The 17454-nt window shown below is 42.7% G+C and overlaps 1 protein-coding gene across 2 annotated transcripts; it reads left to right on the top strand.

Moving 5' to 3' along the window:
* Positions 1 to 127: 127 nt before the first annotated feature.
* Golt1b (golgi transport 1B) lies at positions 128 to 14715 on the top strand. 2 transcript variants are annotated; one of them, XM_028879876.2, is made up of 6 exons: positions 128 to 273; positions 4749 to 4840; positions 6054 to 6232; positions 10226 to 10307; positions 11956 to 11988; positions 12341 to 14715. In XM_028879876.2, the coding sequence occupies exons 1-5, from the start codon at positions 249 to 251 to the stop codon at positions 11962 to 11964; spliced, it is 387 nt and encodes a 128-aa protein (XP_028735709.1). In that variant the 5' UTR covers positions 128 to 248; the 3' UTR covers positions 11965 to 11988; positions 12341 to 14715. The 2 variants fall into 2 exon arrangements, with proteins under 2 accessions (XP_028735709.1, XP_028735708.1); XM_028879875.2 differs by lacking the exon at positions 11956 to 11988.
* Positions 14716 to 17454: the final 2739 nt, after the last annotated feature.

Below are 17454 nucleotides of genomic sequence, written 5' to 3'. Positions count from 1 at the left end.
CCAATCACAAACCAGCTCCTCTCTGATTGGCGGCGTGGCGCGGCGCCCAGGCGCACATCCGAACAAGAGCACGCGCCATTGGCCCCGCTGCAGCCAATAGCGCGCGGCCTTGCGGCCCGGCGGCGGCGGCTGCGTGTTTCCGGAAGACGTGGCGGCTCGGGCCCGGGCGGCGTCCCCGTGGCTCTTCTCCGGACTCGGCCTCGCAGCGTGGGCCCCGAGGCTCCGCGCTCCTCGCCGCCGCCGCCGCCATGATCTCCCTCACGGATACGCAGAGTAAGCGCTGCCGGGGCCCCGCGTTGGCCTTGCTCCCGCCGCAGCCTCTGCTCCGCCCCGCAATGAATGGAGCGAGCGCGGCGTGGGGCGGCGGCCTGCGGGAGGGAGGGGGCCGCGACCGGACGACCGACAGTCGGCCTACCCCGGCTCGAGTGGTGCCGCCGCCGGACAAAGTTTCCGGGGCGCCGGGAATGGGACCGTCCGCCCGCACTTGGGTTCCTGCGAGACCGGGGTGGCTCGGGGCGTAGAGAGCAGTAGTGATTTGCCTTCAGACACCGCTGTTCGCCGCCTGCCCAAAATTCCCTTGCAAAGACTTCAGTTTTCTGCCTGTTTAAGTTTCAGCCGAGTTTGTCAATTTTAAGGTCACTTTGCGCTCAGATGCAGCATTGACTTTTGTTGGGAGTGGTGGTTTAGTTTTCTGTGTTAGGAGTCGGGATCACACTGAGTATGTAAATGAACCCGGCCTTTCGCTCTTTGTGTACGGGCTGGTTGGTAATCCTTCTGCCTCAGCCTCTAAAGCTCTGAGATTACCATCATGAGCGACCCTGCCTGTCTCTACAGGTAGAGGATTTATTAGTGTTGTTGTATACTATACTTAGTGGTGTGATTTTATTTTAGCATCCGTTTCTGCCTATCTCATCATTCCGATCGGCTTTGCAGTCTTGCTCTTTTTGTGGTTCCAGAGATGAGAGCATACTGGAGAAGTGTTCTATGGACCACTAGAGCTGTGTCCTCGGCTCCATCGTTTTCGTTTTTCTACCTTTCTTGACAGTCTCAATTATTTTTCCACCAAACCCTGTTTACTTTTTTTTAAGTCTTTATTTTTTATGAGTATGACATCTTTTTGCCTCACCCTTCCTCATTACCAGTGACCTTTGCGTTTTCAAACTCTAGTCACCTTAGATTTTCAAGATTCTATTGAACTGTAATGAAAGCCTTCCTTGAGATTATTCTCAAATGGAGTTGAAGATTTAAATTCAAGTCATGGCACACTGGAATGTTACAGATCTTCTATGGTTCCCTGTACACCTTGGTAGCCCAATCATACCCATGGGTTTTTGATTTGGACTAACCCTGGAGTGTTGCCTGTTGGTCCATCAGCTTCATTCATTTGGTTCTACTCAGAAATAGAGTGTCCCTTTTCCTTTTTCACAGTTTGTATGAGTGTTTTCTTTCAATTTAATGTAAGATGTAGATATATAGATAAGTGAGCTTAATTTTTTATATATGTGGGGTCAGGGGTGGGTATGGACATATGCATGTGAGTGCCAGGGAGGCCAGATCTTGAGTTACAAACAGTTGTTAGCTGCCTAATGTGGGTATCGGGAACCAAACTCAGGTCCTCTGGAAGAGCAGGTGTTTGATTTTTTTTGTTGTTGTTGTTGTTTTGTTTTGTTTTTTGAGTTTGAGATAGCATGAGCGTGGGAAGGCAGACTTAGGCCATATAAAAATTGGAACATGTAAGACATTCAGGGACTCCCACACACAAAGACAGAAAAGGCTATGGTCCCAAGACTGATGGCTCAAAAGTCTTAGTTCTTTTCACTGCACTGCTGGCTTCTAAGGGGACTTGATGTAAATATTCACATCTGGGGCCCAGAGAGATGCCAACATGATTCAGGGCTTTATTCTGAGAAGGGTGGGTGACAGTTGATGATTGACTTAAGACACTATAGTAGCACTCTCCCCATTCCAGCAGTGCCTAAAGAAATGCCAAGATTTGGATGGGGACAGCGTCCATGTTACATCTGGATTGTCATCTTAAGTAAAATGCTGCTGTAGTGTTTGTTTGACTTACTGAGATTGATACCTGGTTGAACTTACCTGTGTTCTTAAAGGTTGTGATGGCAAAGGAGAGTCTGCTCTCGGTCTCTGTGAAGCATCACTGTCACGGAAACGTTAAACGGGTCGTTTTTTTAAATAAAATTTCCTAAGTAGGCTTTTTTTTTAATGTTATATAATTTAACCTCTAAGATTGCTTATATCAAAATTTACTTTTTTTTTTTTTTTTTTTTGGTTTTTCGAGACAGGGTTTCTCTTGTGTAGCTTTGCGCCTTTCCTGGAACTCTCTTGGTAGTCCAGGCTGGCCTCGAACTCACAGAGATCCGCCTGCCTCTGCCTCCCAAGTGCTGGGATTAAAGGCGTGCGCCACCACCGCCCGGCCAAAATTTACTTTTTATGGGCAGAAAAAAAAAAATGAAGATAGGATATTACGTTTTCCCAAGTACGATCCTGGCAGGTAGATCGTTGTGTCATATAGGCCTTTTGACTTCAGAGAACTTACAGATGGATAAGGACAGGGACAAAGGAAAATGTGGAGATGAGAAAGGGTGTGGTGAGGTGTTTTGACCAATTTCATTGGGGTATTTCTGGCAGCATTGTGCTAGTGAGAACTTGGCCAAGATTCCACAGGCAGCTGACCCCTTCTGAGCTGCATCTGATGTGGCCGTGGGAATGTCTGGGTTCTGGGCTGTAGCAAGATTGTGGATTGAGAGAACTGATGTGAAGTCTACCTGCTGCTGGTGGCTTGGCTGCCACCCCCACTAATACTTACAGCAGTCGGTAATCAGATGTCTGCAGGAAACTTGAGCTTTGTTAAAGGAATCATCAGGCATGTGTATGGACATTGCACGGTGATGAGCCACGAGGCATCCTTTTCCACTGCAGCTACCTCTTAATAGTTAAACTTAAGTCAGTTACATCATTGTATGTAGTCCAGTACCCTTGAGTTCAATAAATATGTTTTTAAACTGTGGGTAAAAATATTTATAATGGTTAAAATAGATCTGTTTCAAATACTTGACCATAGTTTGATTTGGGGCAGCTTAAATCCCCTCTACACATCATCTTCCTCCAACCCTAAAGTGATTCTGCCTACGTTCCAGTGATACTGGGAAGTTGCATTGCATATGCTCTGGGAAACAACTCACAGTGCCTGACTTCTGGGAAGTTCTCAATGCATAATAACTATATTTCCATTTAATTTCCTCCATTTTTAAGCTTGGGGAATGCTTTTACTTTGTGTGTGCATGCACAGTTCTGTCCACATTGACATTTGGTGTCTTCATTCATTCTCTGTAAGATATATATATGAATGATATATGATATATATGAATGAATGAATGAATGAATGAATGAATGACAGGATCTCTCACTGAACCTGGAGCTCATTGATTTGGCTAGCCTGCCTGGCCAATGAGTTTCAGAATCCTCCTGTCGCTACTTCCCTAGCCCTGGGATCACAGGCATGTCTGGCTTTGTAGATTGGTGCTGAGGATCTGAACTCAGATCCTCAGGCTTGCACAGCAAGTATTTTACCAGCTGGATTTCCTTTTTCAAAAACAAACATCTTAGATTGTGTATAATTATTAAGATAATTTGTGAATATAGAAGTTAGTCACATTTGGATAACTTGGCTGTTACAAGTTGTTCCTAACAACTAGTTGCTTAATAGAGTTTCATTTTTAGTTGTTTTAGTAAATTCTCCTCTAAAACATTTGAGCAAGAAAATAATTAATCTGGAATTTTGGTATTTGCATCTGAAATACATTTAAACTAGAATGGTGGTAGACAGGCTTGATTCTTTCAGAATAATTTTAGAAACAAAATGAAAGTATAAAAAAATTGAGGCCTTGGAGATGTAGAGAAAGGTAAAGTTTATAAAGTATCGGCTCATCAGACCCTTGATGTAGTTCAGTCCTAATATTGTTGAGTGTGTGCTCTGTGTGTGTGTGTGTGTGTGTGTGTGTGTGTGTGTGTGTGTGTGTGTATGGCCTGGATTTTAGCTCTCTAGAGCTGAAGGGAAAATAATAGGTAGTGGGTCACAAATCACTAATTCAAACAGCAATTCTTGGGGGAGGGGCATTACCAGTGAGCCTCTAACAGCTGCAGCAGGATGACTGAGAAGTAACCGGCAGATTTTGCTTTGTGGCAGTAACAAGAGTGTCTGTGGCCTCAGACAAAACATAGGACCTAGAAAATGTAAGGTTAATAAGGCATTTCATATGCAGGGTAGACCTTGGTTATCTGTGTCCACCTGTATTTAATACCTACCACACCCCTTGGTCTCTAGTAGTTGATTGACAAATCTTGATTTCTAAGTGAACAAGTAAAAACGTGTGCTAGGTTGTAATTTCAGGTTCTGGTCTACTTTATACTACATTGGTAGTGTAAAGTTTGTAGGAGACAAATAGTTAAAACCTGTGCATTTTTGTCTAAGACCAGAGAGGTTTTTCAGAGGTAAATATATATATAATCGAAGGTTCAGAATCTAGACCTGTCTTCTCTTGTCCCCTGCCTAAGAATTGGCTTGATTTACATTTGGCCATATAACTAGTTGTGCTGCATCTTGTTAAAGGTCTTGATGCCATTAAGAAGCTGACCTACAGGGTGGGGACCTTCAGGATTTTGTGCTGGATTTGCAGGATTGTCAGGACCTGGTTCTTCTCACCTTAACCATGTGCTTTGTGTTGCAGAAATTGGCATGGGCCTAACAGGATTTGGAGTGTTTTTCCTGTTCTTTGGGATGATTCTCTTTTTTGACAAAGCACTGCTGGCTATTGGAAATGTAAGTTTTGAATATGTACATTTTGAATTCATCACGCAGTTTTACCTATTAGTGACATATTTTACCTATTAGTGTTCCTTGCTGTCAGTCGTAGGTAAATGACTCTCAAGTTCACTGTTTGTAGCAGCAGTGAACCCCATCAGCTCTCTGTGTGAATAAAAGATAAACTTAAGTGCTGTGGATATCTGTATGCTGTGAATGTGTTGCTCTGATTGATTGATAAATAAAATGCTGATTGGCCAGTAGCTGGGCAGGAAGTATAGACGGGACAAAGAGAGAGGAGAATTCTGGGAACAGGAGGGCTGAGTCAGGAGACACTGCCAGCTCCCGCCATGAGAAGCAAGATGTAAAGTGCCGGTAAGCCACAAGCCATGTAGCAACTTATAGATTAATAGAAATGGGTTAATTTAAGATATAAGAACTAGATAGCAAGAAGCTTGAGCCATTAGGCCAAACAGTTTAAATAATATAAGCATCTGTGTGTTTATTTGGGGCTGTAGGCCCGGGCGGGACTGGAGATAACTTCAGCTACACTTAAGGTTCCCACTTGGTCAACTACTCTAAGTGTTTTGTGGTATGATTTACAATGGACTACATGAGTGCTACCCCTAAGTAGTAGGAGGTATGTATTGGTAAGGAGTAATTTTTCCTGAGGAAAGCTAATGGGGGAAGAATTTCACACACAGCGTAAGGGAATCATTTCTTATCCATGTGTGTCTATTCTGCTGCTGGGCTCTTCTCCCTGACTTTGCACTGACCCTCTGCTATCTCATAGCCACCACCCAAATTACCCCCCCCCCATAGAAACCCCTACACCCAACCACAACTGTTGCAGAATTAAGGACTACATTTGGTGGCACATTAAAGCAAGCTGACCATCTAGGCCTTGCCAGATGTCTGGTTGACTAAGCCATTTCCTTTCTTATCCAACCAAGCTGAGAAAACTGCTGCAAATGTGTGTCCCTCTGTCCCATTTCATCATCTTTCTCCATCGGATGGAGTTAGACAAGGAATGAGGCCAATGACTTGACAGCCAGGACTTCCAGCATGCGGGCCCCACGCCCTGGCACTGCTGTGAGACGTACAAGCAGGACTCTGGCACTGCACACCGCAGATGCCAAGCAAACTGCTTCACTGCTGACTTAACTCCTTGCTCTTCACTTGATGAGGTATTTAACCCTTTCTATGTTGTGTTGTTGTCTTTCTCTCCTAGGTTTTGTTTGTGGCTGGCTTGGCTTTTGTAATTGGTCTAGAAAGAACATTCAGATTCTTCTTCCAGAAACACAAAGTGAAAGCCACTGGATTTTTCCTGGGTGGTGTGTTCGTGGTCCTTATTGGTTGGCCTTTAATAGGCATGATCTTCGAAATTTATGGATTCTTTCTCTTGTTCAGGTAGGCCATTATTTTCTTCCCTTTACTGTGCCAGTGTCACGTAACTATTACAGAATCCTGGGTAGTTTGGTTAGTGTAAGAGGATCACTTCCTGAATGACTGCTGTTTAGATGGAGTCTTTTCATTTCAGGTCAGTCAACTATAAAAATGTTGCCTAAATGTAAATGACTACCTGAATAAGGTAACAAAGTATTTGTTGAGTATTTTCAATGTTCCTTCCTCTGATGACTCTAGCTTATGTCAAGTTGACACACAAAACCAGCCAGTACAACTGACCCCTTTTCAACTTGACACATGAGCATATCACTATTAAGCCACAACCCTTCCTTTCTTATTCATCCCCAAGATCTTAAATAACTTTAAAAGTCCCACAGTCTTTACAGACTCAAACACATTTAAAATTTCAGTTCCTTTAAAATAGTCAATCTCTTTAAAATACAAAGTCTTTTAAAATGAAGTCTCTCAATTGTGGGCTCCAGTAAAATACGTTCTTACTTCAAGAGGGAAAAAATCAGGGCACAGTCGCAATCAAATCAAAGCACAACAAAATTCTAACTGTTCAATATCTAGGATCCATTCATGATCTTCTGGATTGTTCCAAAGGGCGTGGGTCACTTCTCTGGCTCTGCCCTCTGCAGCACACACATCTTGCCTTCTAGGCTCTGGCTGGCTCCACTCCACTCCTGCTACTGTTCTTATGGTCATCCCAAGATACTGGCATCTCCAGTATGCTGGGGTCACTTGCTGCAACTGGCCTGCACTTTACCATTAGCCTCTCATAGGCTCTCCTCATGGTGCCAAGCCTCAACTTCTTTGCTTGACTCAGTCCTGGGCCTTTAGCTGCCACTGAGGCTGTACCTTCACCATTGGCATTTCCTGGCCTCTCAGAATACCAAGCCTCAGCTGCTCTTCATGACCCCTTCATGCCTTCAAAACCAGTGCCACCTTAGTGATACTTACACATTACCAAGTCCAGCTGCCAGCACAAAGTACAACCTTGGCTGCCTCTAGAACACAGCTTCTCTATGCTCTCAGGAAACACATCCCAGAAGATTTCACTTCAGTGATGCTGGTCTTTTCTTAATCACTGCTAATTTCTTAGTCCAGCCAACCAGCATCAGGTATCCCAGCAAAGCAAAATTTTTGCCTTAGTAGTTCTGGTATCTTATTAATCACAGCTTTTTCTTAAGCCCCAGTTAACCAGAACCACGGGCTCTTAATTCAAAATAGCACATGGCCCTGATAGAGTCTTTAAACTTCCCTCTGAAACTTTGCAAGCCAGGCCTCTATCCTCTGCATTTTCTTTCAACATTCTTCCAAGTTCCTAAAGAACACCCCCACTGAGCTCTTAACACTCAATGGTTCTTCTAGCCCAAAGTTCCAAAGTCCTTCCACAGTCCTCCCCAAAACATAGTCAGGTCTGTCACAGCAGTACCCCACTCTTGATAGCAATTTGTCTTAGGGTCACGAAACACCATGACCAAAGAGCAAGTTGGGGAGGAAAGGGTTTATTTGGCTTATACTTTCCCATTGCTGCCTATCACCTGAAGGAAGTCAGGACAAGAACTCAAACAAGGCAGGATCTTGGAGGCAGGAGCTGATGCAGAGGCCATGGAAGAGAGCTGCTTACTGGCTTGTTTCCCCTGGCTTGCTCAACCCACCTTATAGAAGCCAGGACCAGCAGCCCAGGGATGGCACCACCCACCATGGGCTGGGCCCTTCTCCATTGGTCACTAAATGAGAAGATGCCTTTACAGCTGGATCTCATGGTGACATTTCCTCAACTGAGACTCCTTCCTCTGATGACTCTAGCTTGTGTCAAGTTGACACACAAAACAAGCCAGTACAACAGGGTTTGAAGTTTCTTTAGTGGGATAGATGGGTGGAGAGATATGTCATTTTCTTACGTAAATATGTTGCTTTTTAGTGGCTGCTTCTTGACAGCAACATGCTTAGTGCATGTGCTGGTAAGAAATCCAGTACTGAACACACTGGAAATGTTGATCAGTTGCTATCTTGTGGGAACAAGTTAGGCAATAAGCAGAGGGTACATGGTGAGAAGATGTGTTCAGTAACACTGCTTGTATTTATTTTTTAAAATGCTAGGCACCATGTCACCTAAACCATGAAAATGAGTTAAGTGCCAAATCTGTCTTAGAAAAGCTACCATGTGTAATATGGGAAACAGACTATAAAGTCTCAAAAACATACAGTGATAATGTTATGTCACCAAAGAAAAACACAGACTATTCTAAGATCTTAGTAATCGGGGAGCTTATCCAGGGAGAGACCAGGAATGTTCAGATAAGCTGAGACTTAAAAGAATGGATCAGACCACATCCTGTAGGTCAGCAAGAAGTTGACTAGTTGACTGACAGGGAGAGACTGGCAGGCTTGTGAAAGCTGTTTGTTCTGAAAAGGGGGGAGCAGTTTCCCAGTGAGAGTGTAGGCCATACGCAGGAAGAGGCTGCAGTGAGGCCAGAAAGAATGTGTAAGGAGTTGCTTATTGTCTTACCAGATTTAGGCTAAGGAGCTGTGTCTGCAGCACAGACAGCAGGGACACAAAGATTTTTAAGCTAGAAACAGTTGAACCAGGTAGGCATCTTAGAGAGACTGCTCTAGTATCAAAATGAAATGCACATCAAGGTTCAGGGAGATTGCCCAGTGGCTAAAGGTGTAAAGGTGTTTGCCTCACTAAGCCTGAGGACAGACTTGAGTTGGATCCCCAGGACCTACATGGTGGGCTTAGAGAACTGACTCCTGTAAGTTGTCCTCTGACCTCCACACCTAGCATGGTGTGTGCTACGTGCTCACACACACATTAATAAGAAAAATTTCAGGGTGCATTTTAGAAAGAACAATTGGAGGCAAGGAAAATAGTTAAAAGGCTTAGACTTGGTGCCCGGTATAAAGTTAGGAGATTGAACATTAGCTGTTTGCCATTGGAGTGGAAAAAGAAAGCAGAGCGGAGTTAGGAGTAAGAATCACTGGGCTAAGGAAGGAAGGGCGGCTCTTAAGGCAAGTTGAGCATGTGAGAGACTGAGAGTGAATGCTGGCAACTGTACAGTCTCCAGCAGTGGAGGTTAAAAGGCCAGACTCGGCCCCTGATGCCAATACAGAACAAGATACCGGTGTTTTATTGGTAAACTGCATTAATACATCAGCTTCATGATTTAAAGAAGCTTCTGGAAAAGTCCTCATGCTTCTGCTGAGTTTTGTTTATTCTGAGGGAGGCTTGGCTTAAGATCTAGAGCTAAGAGGCTTTATTGTTCTTTCTCCAAATCCATACAACCCCCATTAGTAGTGTATGAAGTCACAATTGTGTTTTTTTTTTTTTAAAGATACTTTAAAAAAAATGCATTTGAACTCAGTACTGCTAAGAAAGCAACCTGTATGTCTCTGAAGCATGTGCCTAGTTGGACTGGAAGAGCTGTTCCTCTGGGGTGGGTCACTTCACTTCCTGTGGGTTCAGAGTTGAAGCTGGCAGCTTCTGACCTCTCTCATGGTACTTTCATCCCTGGGAACTGCATTTTAAGAACCAGATACATCTTACTTCTTATGTGTTCTTAAACTCCTTTTCATCTTAGAGAGAGGTGGCCTCACTGACCCACACATAAGCTAATTAGAGGCTGTGTCGCTTCTGTGGGCATGTATCCAACACCAAAAACTGGCAAGATGTGAGGCTTACCGTCTGGGAGCTGTTCTGTTGGTGGTGTGGTGTTCTCCTGGTTCCATGCATACAGGCTCAGCAGCTCATTTCTTCTGGTTCCCCCTCCCCCAGCTCCCCTGTCCTCAGCAGCAGAACAGAAAGCCCATGGTGTAATCACAGCACAACTAGGTCCTGTTAGACTCCGGGCACCATTTTACCAGTCATCCCATTGTTAACTGCGTTTATTATAACTGCTGACTCTGGGGTCTGCGCTTCACTTGGCTAGTGGCTCCTCTGGGCAGAAAGCATTGAAGTCTACCTACTAACCTGTCTTCTGCCTCCAGGGGCTTCTTTCCTGTGGTCGTTGGCTTTATCAGAAGAGTACCTGTCCTTGGATCCCTCCTAAATCTACCTGGAATCAGATCAGTAAGTAGTCATGTTTTTAGCAATACATTTTTAAAACCACCCAAATGAATAGATTGATGCCTTTTTACTGGGAGCTTGAATCATTGATGTGATTGAGTCATTGTGATAAAAATGATTGTGTCACATGTATCCTAGTTACCATGAAAATCAGAAATTAATCGTTCATAGATCTGTGAAACCTGATGTTTCGTTTGAACATGCCATTTTCAGTATTGTTTTCTATTTTTGATGTTACTTCAATTGATAATGCTAAGCTACTTTTGTGAATTGATAAGTGAAACTCTTCCTGCATTCAGGGTGTGTTCTGTGGGTGCATGATACTAACCTGCCATGGAGGCTCCATCTATTGTGGGGTCTCCAAAGCCTCAGGATTTACTTGCCTTCCCAACTTTGTGGCAGACTCAGAATGGCTTTGCCTGCCTTCCTCTGTCATAACATGTGCCTGTTTAAATTATCAAGAAAAGAGCTGCAGAGCTGTGATCATAGTTCTTCGGGGCAGAGGTAGACAGATGGCTATTAGCCATTCTTCCCCGGGCCCATTATAACACCTGCCACTCACAATAGAATTGCCAAACATTTTTCCCAAGTCCATGAATGAAGGGTGACATTTCACTGACCTCAGAAACCCAGTCAATCTCATGACAACTGTAGGTGACTTCTTTTTAGTCATCTTCCTTAGTCTGAAAACTAAGTGAGATCCTGAAATATGGAGAGAATGCTGGAGATGGAGTCCTTCTGAGAAGGAGACAATTTTGGGGACTCTAGAGCTAACCCATGTCAGAAGTCACCTGGTGAGGTTCCGTGCTCTTTCTGAACAACTAGGTTAAAGTACAAAAGATAATGAGGCCCATCAGTCTTTCCGGAGATTGCAGGGAGAGCCACAGTGTTAGCTGAGTTCTCAGCTAATGAGGACTTCCAGAAAAAAGAGCACCAATGTGAGCCAGGTCAGTCTTAGAGGCAGAGCACCCTGACTCAGCCTGGGCATTTGCATTTATTTATCTGTGGAGAATGAATATGTTGTTTCTTTTACCAATGGAATTTATTTTAAGGTTCTAGTGAATTCACAAGTACTATCAATCACCCGTTTATGATCATTTCTAAAGTTGGTACCTCAGCTTGGGGTGGGGTGGACCTATTTATTCTTATTACCAGACTCAACTTAGATATTGTTTATATATAGAATGATGTTTGAATTTACTAAGACCTATAGTTGTGATAGCATATTGTGTTCTCAGTTAGGAATTCTGTAATGATTGTGTAAATGGGCAGCCAATACAGGAGGGTCTCTAGTCACTGCCTAAGTGATCTGAAATGTGTGCAAAAGCACTGCTGGCTAGAACCCGGCAGTTGTCTGCCTTGCAGCATTGCTGTGTTTATATACTCTCCGGTGCAAGCTGTAACAATCACCATCTGGGATGCCAAAGACCAAGTTTCTGATTTGGGATAGAGTAACCAAAGTCAATAACCATTTTCATGAATGTTTGTTGAAGTTCATATTTGACAATTATAAATTTATGTTGGCAACACTGAATGTTTCAGTGTCTTTGCCCCCTTCAGTATGATGTCCAGAATGCTCATTTAACATATTTTTAGTTGATAGTTGTTGTTTATTACTGAACTTAATTGAGTTAAATCTGTTTGTCCAAAGACCACATAGGCCCAGAAGAGATCCACAGGAATGGTCAGTGGAAATACCTTGTTGGGTTCATTAATGCATGAGTGGCTGGCATTTCAGTCTTTTCTTTTGTGGAGCTAGCAGTGTCGGTGTCATTTTATACATTATTTTATTCATTGTGTTGCATTTTTCATGTTTCACCCTTAAATTCATGTATATGACATGCCATGCAAAAGCAACTTTTAGAAAAGTAAATTATATACACACCTGAGAAGATGGTGGTGGACACCATCCAGTTAACCACTATCAGTCATGCCTTGAACTCTCGCAAAACTTGTAAAAAAACAGCATTTGAAGTGTGATTCAGTGCTATACAGTGCCTGAGCTCCTTTTAATTATGTGTTTTTTCTCCTTACAGTTTGTAGACAAAGTTGGAGAAAGCAACAATATGGTATAACAGCAAGGCAACTGAAGACTTTAAATATTATACTATTTATAAAACCCTTTGAAGAATATTCAGCACAAAGTTAAGTTTCACAAACTAGCTTGTAAAATCCTTCCAGAAGTTTTAATCATATACCCTCCAAAGTACCAACAGTTATCAAAGAAGCAATGACAGCAAGCTTGTGATCAGGTGATCTGAGCGATCAGCGGCTCGAGAGGATGAAGCCTTGTTACAGTGCTTAGTGACTTGAGAAGGCTGTTTCTTAGTCTTGCTGCAACGTGTGAGACAGCCATTCACAGAGAACCATGGTGTCTGTTACTTTTTTTTCTTTTTAGAAGATTCAGGAACACCGATAGGCATTTTTATATATATATATTCAATATATTCATTTTGATGACCCGGATATTTCTAGGTGTGCTGGGTCTCTGATAATGATGCCTGAATTGGATTGGATTATGTCGTCCGTGTATCAGCCCAAGGAAAGCCCAGTTTCATGTGTGAATCACTTTTTTTGTAAACATGAAAATAAAACTTTTGTGGTCCTTTTGAATCTTAATATTTTGGAGCCAGATAAAAATCTGAACTAGATATTCTTCTTCGGAATACACAGAGGTCATTCTGAGCTGTTACTTCCTCAATCATAGCTGACCAAGTGCTTTCTTGACTCTACAACACTCTGGATGCACAAATGTCTTTGAGTGTGGCCTGGGTGTGTTTGTACAATTTGCTGCACGCAGACACCAAGCAGAGAGCATTCTGACCATGGAGTAGTCTGCTACAAAGGGGGTTGGAATCAAGTTTTGAGATCCTAAATGATGCATACCAGATGGTTTCTCCCATGTCATCATGTAGTTTTTCTTCTTGTTGTGTTCTTAAGAAATTTGGCTGCAGTTTCCCACCTTCATTTCATAACTTGCGGTAACATTGAAGGTGTGTAATATGTTAATATGTTAAAGGCTTGATTCTGTGATTGTAAGACGAACTGTTAATTTCATCTTGATTTTCCTCTTTTCAGCTTTATTATAACATCCAAAAATCAGCGTGCATCACATCTGCTTCCTCCACTGTTCTCCATCTTGAGTTAGGAAAGGAGATGCCCCGTTGCCATGCAAAAGCTATTACACTATAACTAAACTTGCCGTGGTTCCTCAGAAGCGTGGTGCTGGGGGAAGCTTGTCATTCCCTTCTGTTGCTAGTCTGCCAACAGGAACAGCAGTAGTTTCCTTCCTTCCCCGGGCGTTAGTTTTCTTGTTGGCGGTGGGAGCACTTCACAGACAGTACTATTTCTCTTACCACTAATGATTACACTATTTATTCTTAACAGTAGCAAAGCTTTTTCATGCAGAAAATCATAATTGAAGTTCTATTTATTTACAAACCATTTCTACAAGACATTACAATGTTTGTTGTTTTTAGTTCAATTTCTTGGTGCCAGGAGAATCCCCAGCCTTGCTGGTCTGCAGAAGGAAGCACTGGTTTGTAGTGGGATGCTTCATTCTTGTGGATTACTGTCGTGTTTGGTACTTGGATCTGACTTTATGGTGTAACCTGTGAAAACTCGATAAATGGAGAATCCTACCTCAATAGCTCATGGGATAATAAAAGACCTGGCGTTGTGTCTGGTGTTCCTCAAAAAGTCACACCTTCCCTGGAGAGTCAGTGCTGTGCTTTGAGAACTGACTGGTGTGAGGCGCCCGGTAGACTTCTAATAGGCTTTGGCCCATGTGATTTGACAATGGCTAGCTGTCACTCTGTTAGATCAGGAGTCTGCCATTTAAATCTTTCATAGACATGACCCTGTCAAAGTGTTTTTTGCACTAAGCAAACAGCCCCTTTCAGCAGTCTGATTTCAGAAAACACTGGACCTGAGAATATGTGAAAAGTTCATAATCCTTAGTAAGGCGGAGGGCTGGGGTGGCAGGGATGGCTTTCAGTTTCAGGTGAGTCTGCAGTGGACCTGGGACAGCTTGTCAACACTGCACTCCTTAGTCAGAACCTTGAAGAGGCTCTGTTTTTATTTAAACCAGCCTTTTGACTTCTGGAAGCCCTATTCTTGAGGGTTCCCTAACCCCACACCCTTCTAAAATCAGCCTTCTGTCTTTGTGACAAAAAAAAAAATTTTTTTTGATTATTCCCCCAGATGGAGGAAAAGTTCCAGTACTCAGCCTTAAGTGTTTCTGTCATGTTCAAATGTATCTTCTGTAACAGAAACATGCCTGCAATGTTTTCCCTTACAGTTCTCTGGAATTCAACTGCTTTAGAAGTCTCATGGTCAAATTATATACTCTAAACAATGGCATATTGTAAATAACACTTGTCTTACCTCAATAAAAGGGTACTTTTCTATACATTGGTGGTCAAGTTTATCTTTGAAGTTTTAAAACTTAAATAGCCCTGTAAATAATCTACCTCCTTTAAAAAAAAATTGGACCCCGGTGAAATTTTGTCTGTCAAATGGCCTTGACATTTTAATTTCTAAATTGCTTAAGTACAGTCATATGACTAAATTAGCAAAACATTTGAAAACTATTAACATGTATAAAAGAATATTGAGTGGATAGAGAGGTGGCCCAGTGGTTTGGAGCTCTTGCAGAGGATCCAGATTTGGTTCCTGGCAGCCATGTGGCATCACAACCTTTAATAACTACAGGTCCAGAAAATCTGGTACCCTCTTTGAGCCTCAGTCACCCAGCATACATGCAATGGCAAAATGCTCACACACATAAATGTCAATGGATATTCATTGCCTTGGGTCATATACTGTATTTTTTTTTTTTTTTAAATGTTGAGCTCCTGGCATTCAGGAGGCAGTGCAGGCAGATCCGTGTGAGATCCAAGCAGCCAGGCCTGTGTTGGTGCGTTCTCAAGAAACAAAACAAAAAGAAAAACATTTAGTTATTCAACAGACATTTTCTGAGTATCTCCTGGGAACTTAAAGCCCGTGACCAAATGCCAGCAATTAGAAGAATAAGCCCTGTCCACAGGACTTTTTAACTCTTTTTTAACATCTCTAAATATACTGAGTTACACTGAAACAGATGGTAAAATAATGTCCAGACATCTAAGCCTTGCGGTTTCTTCTACTTTCAGCCTTCACCTGTGTAACAGACTTGGTTTTTTAAGGTGTGTGTTGTGTATTGGCATTCTCTAGAGAAACGGAACCCATAAAATGAACATATGTTGCAGTGATGTTTAGTTGGCTGTAAGATTCAGTCTAACCATCCCTGTCTCAGTCCATGAGGCTGGATCCAGCCTGATACCCAGTCTGGTGCTGAAGGCTTGGGGGATTCCTGGAGAGCTGCAGTACTTCAGTCCATGTTGGAAGGCCAAGAAAACAGTTCTGATAGCAGCGGAGGACTGAAGCAGCAGGGGAGGGCGGGCAAAGCAGCTGCTTTCCCTCAGACCTGGCCCGCTGCTGGAAGGAGCTGTCAGTCAAACCTCCAGGAGATGGTCTCAGAAGCTTGCCTACAGGTGTCTCCTAGTTGATCCCAGTGACGTTATCACAGTATCTTTAGAGAACAAAAAATGCTATCGGCATTAATTGGAGGTTTGTTTGTTTTTGTTTTGTTTTTTTTTTTCTATTCTAGAAATGTATTTATTGTAGGGTGAAGGGATGGGTGTTAGGAGACAGACGATCCTTTTGTTTGTTTTTGTTGTAAACCTCAAGATTCAGAACTGTCACTGCTACTCACTGTAAAAGCTGGCTCTGGATTTTTCTGTCACTCCATTTAGCCAGGCTTTTGAGGGAAACCTGTTACAGTTGCTGCCATTAATTACAGAATTTAAAAAATTCTAGCATGAGTAGAGATTAATGTCTAAGTTCAGAGTGCTTATGATGTTTTTTTTCTGGAAAAGGAATTTATTACATTTGAATATTTGTGAGTCTTCATCCATAGTGTTTTCATCATAAATTCTATTATAAGCAAAAAAAAAAAAAAAAAAAAAAACAGTGCACCACTAACCCGGTAAGTATTTACTGAGTCCTGCATTAAAACTTGATTGCAGTCAGTTGTCACTGGGAACTGGACGTCTTCAGTCTGTTAAGTATCTCACCACTTGAGAGGCTGAAATAGGAGGATTGCCAGGACTTAATGGTCAGCCTGGACTAAATAATGAGACATTATCTTGACTGATAAATGATGGATTGGTTGTAGGTGGATTTTTCTTGTCCCACCAGCCAGCTCCCAAATCATGACAAGGAGACATTGATTATGCAAGCTCAGACAATAGCTTAGGCTTGTTCCTAACTAGCTCTTATAAGTTAAATTAATCCATATCTTTCAATATATGTGTTGCCACATGGCTCGTGGCTTTACCTGTCCTCCAGCATCTCCCGCTCCCTCTTCATCTGCTGGCAACTCCTCTGACTCCACTCTGCCACGAAAACCCTGTTTATCTATCAGTGAATCAGCTCTTTATTAACAATGAGAGCAACACATCTTCACAGTGTACAGGATTATTCCACAGTAATTGGTGGTAGATGATTTATAGATAAATAAATGATTATGGATGGACAGATGATGATCTAGCACATCTCTCAAACCTTGTCCAGGACCCAAAAGTTTCAACTTGATAGCCGGGCGGTGGTGGCGCACGCCTTTAATCCCAGCACTCGGGAGGCAGAGCCAGGCGGATCTCTGTGAGTTCGAGGCCAGCCTGGGCTACCAAGTGAGTTCCAGGAAAAGGCGCAAAGCTACACAGAGAAACCCTGTCTCGAAAAAAAAAAAAAAAAAAAAAGTTTCAACTTGAGTCCTATTGTTCACTGGCGTCTTATGTGTGAAAGTTACTGACTGGCTGCAGTACATTTCTGTGATATTACTCAGTTGTGAGGACCTCACTAAATGCCACTAGCATAACTCTCTTTTCCTGTCTGCTGGGCTAAGACAGCTGGATCTTCTGGGTCCTTTCCACTTTCTACTTTTACACTGATTTGGTAGTAAATGATTCTTAAGGCTCCAGTCCCTTATGTATATCCATCCCTGGCATTTCACAGGTGCCAGTAAATGTTGAATGAAAGTGTGATTATCAGGTTGCTGCTGTCCCCTCCAACTACTAATGCGTTGAAGTCAGATTTTTGGAAAGCAGAT

Source organism: Peromyscus leucopus, chromosome 3, assembly GCF_004664715.2.
Source record: "Peromyscus leucopus breed LL Stock chromosome 3, UCI_PerLeu_2.1, whole genome shotgun sequence".
Taxonomy (NCBI): Eukaryota; Metazoa; Chordata; class Mammalia; order Rodentia; family Cricetidae; genus Peromyscus; species Peromyscus leucopus.
The sequence above is the reverse complement of the archived record's forward strand: the minus strand, read 5'-3'. Positions and strand labels throughout refer to the sequence as shown.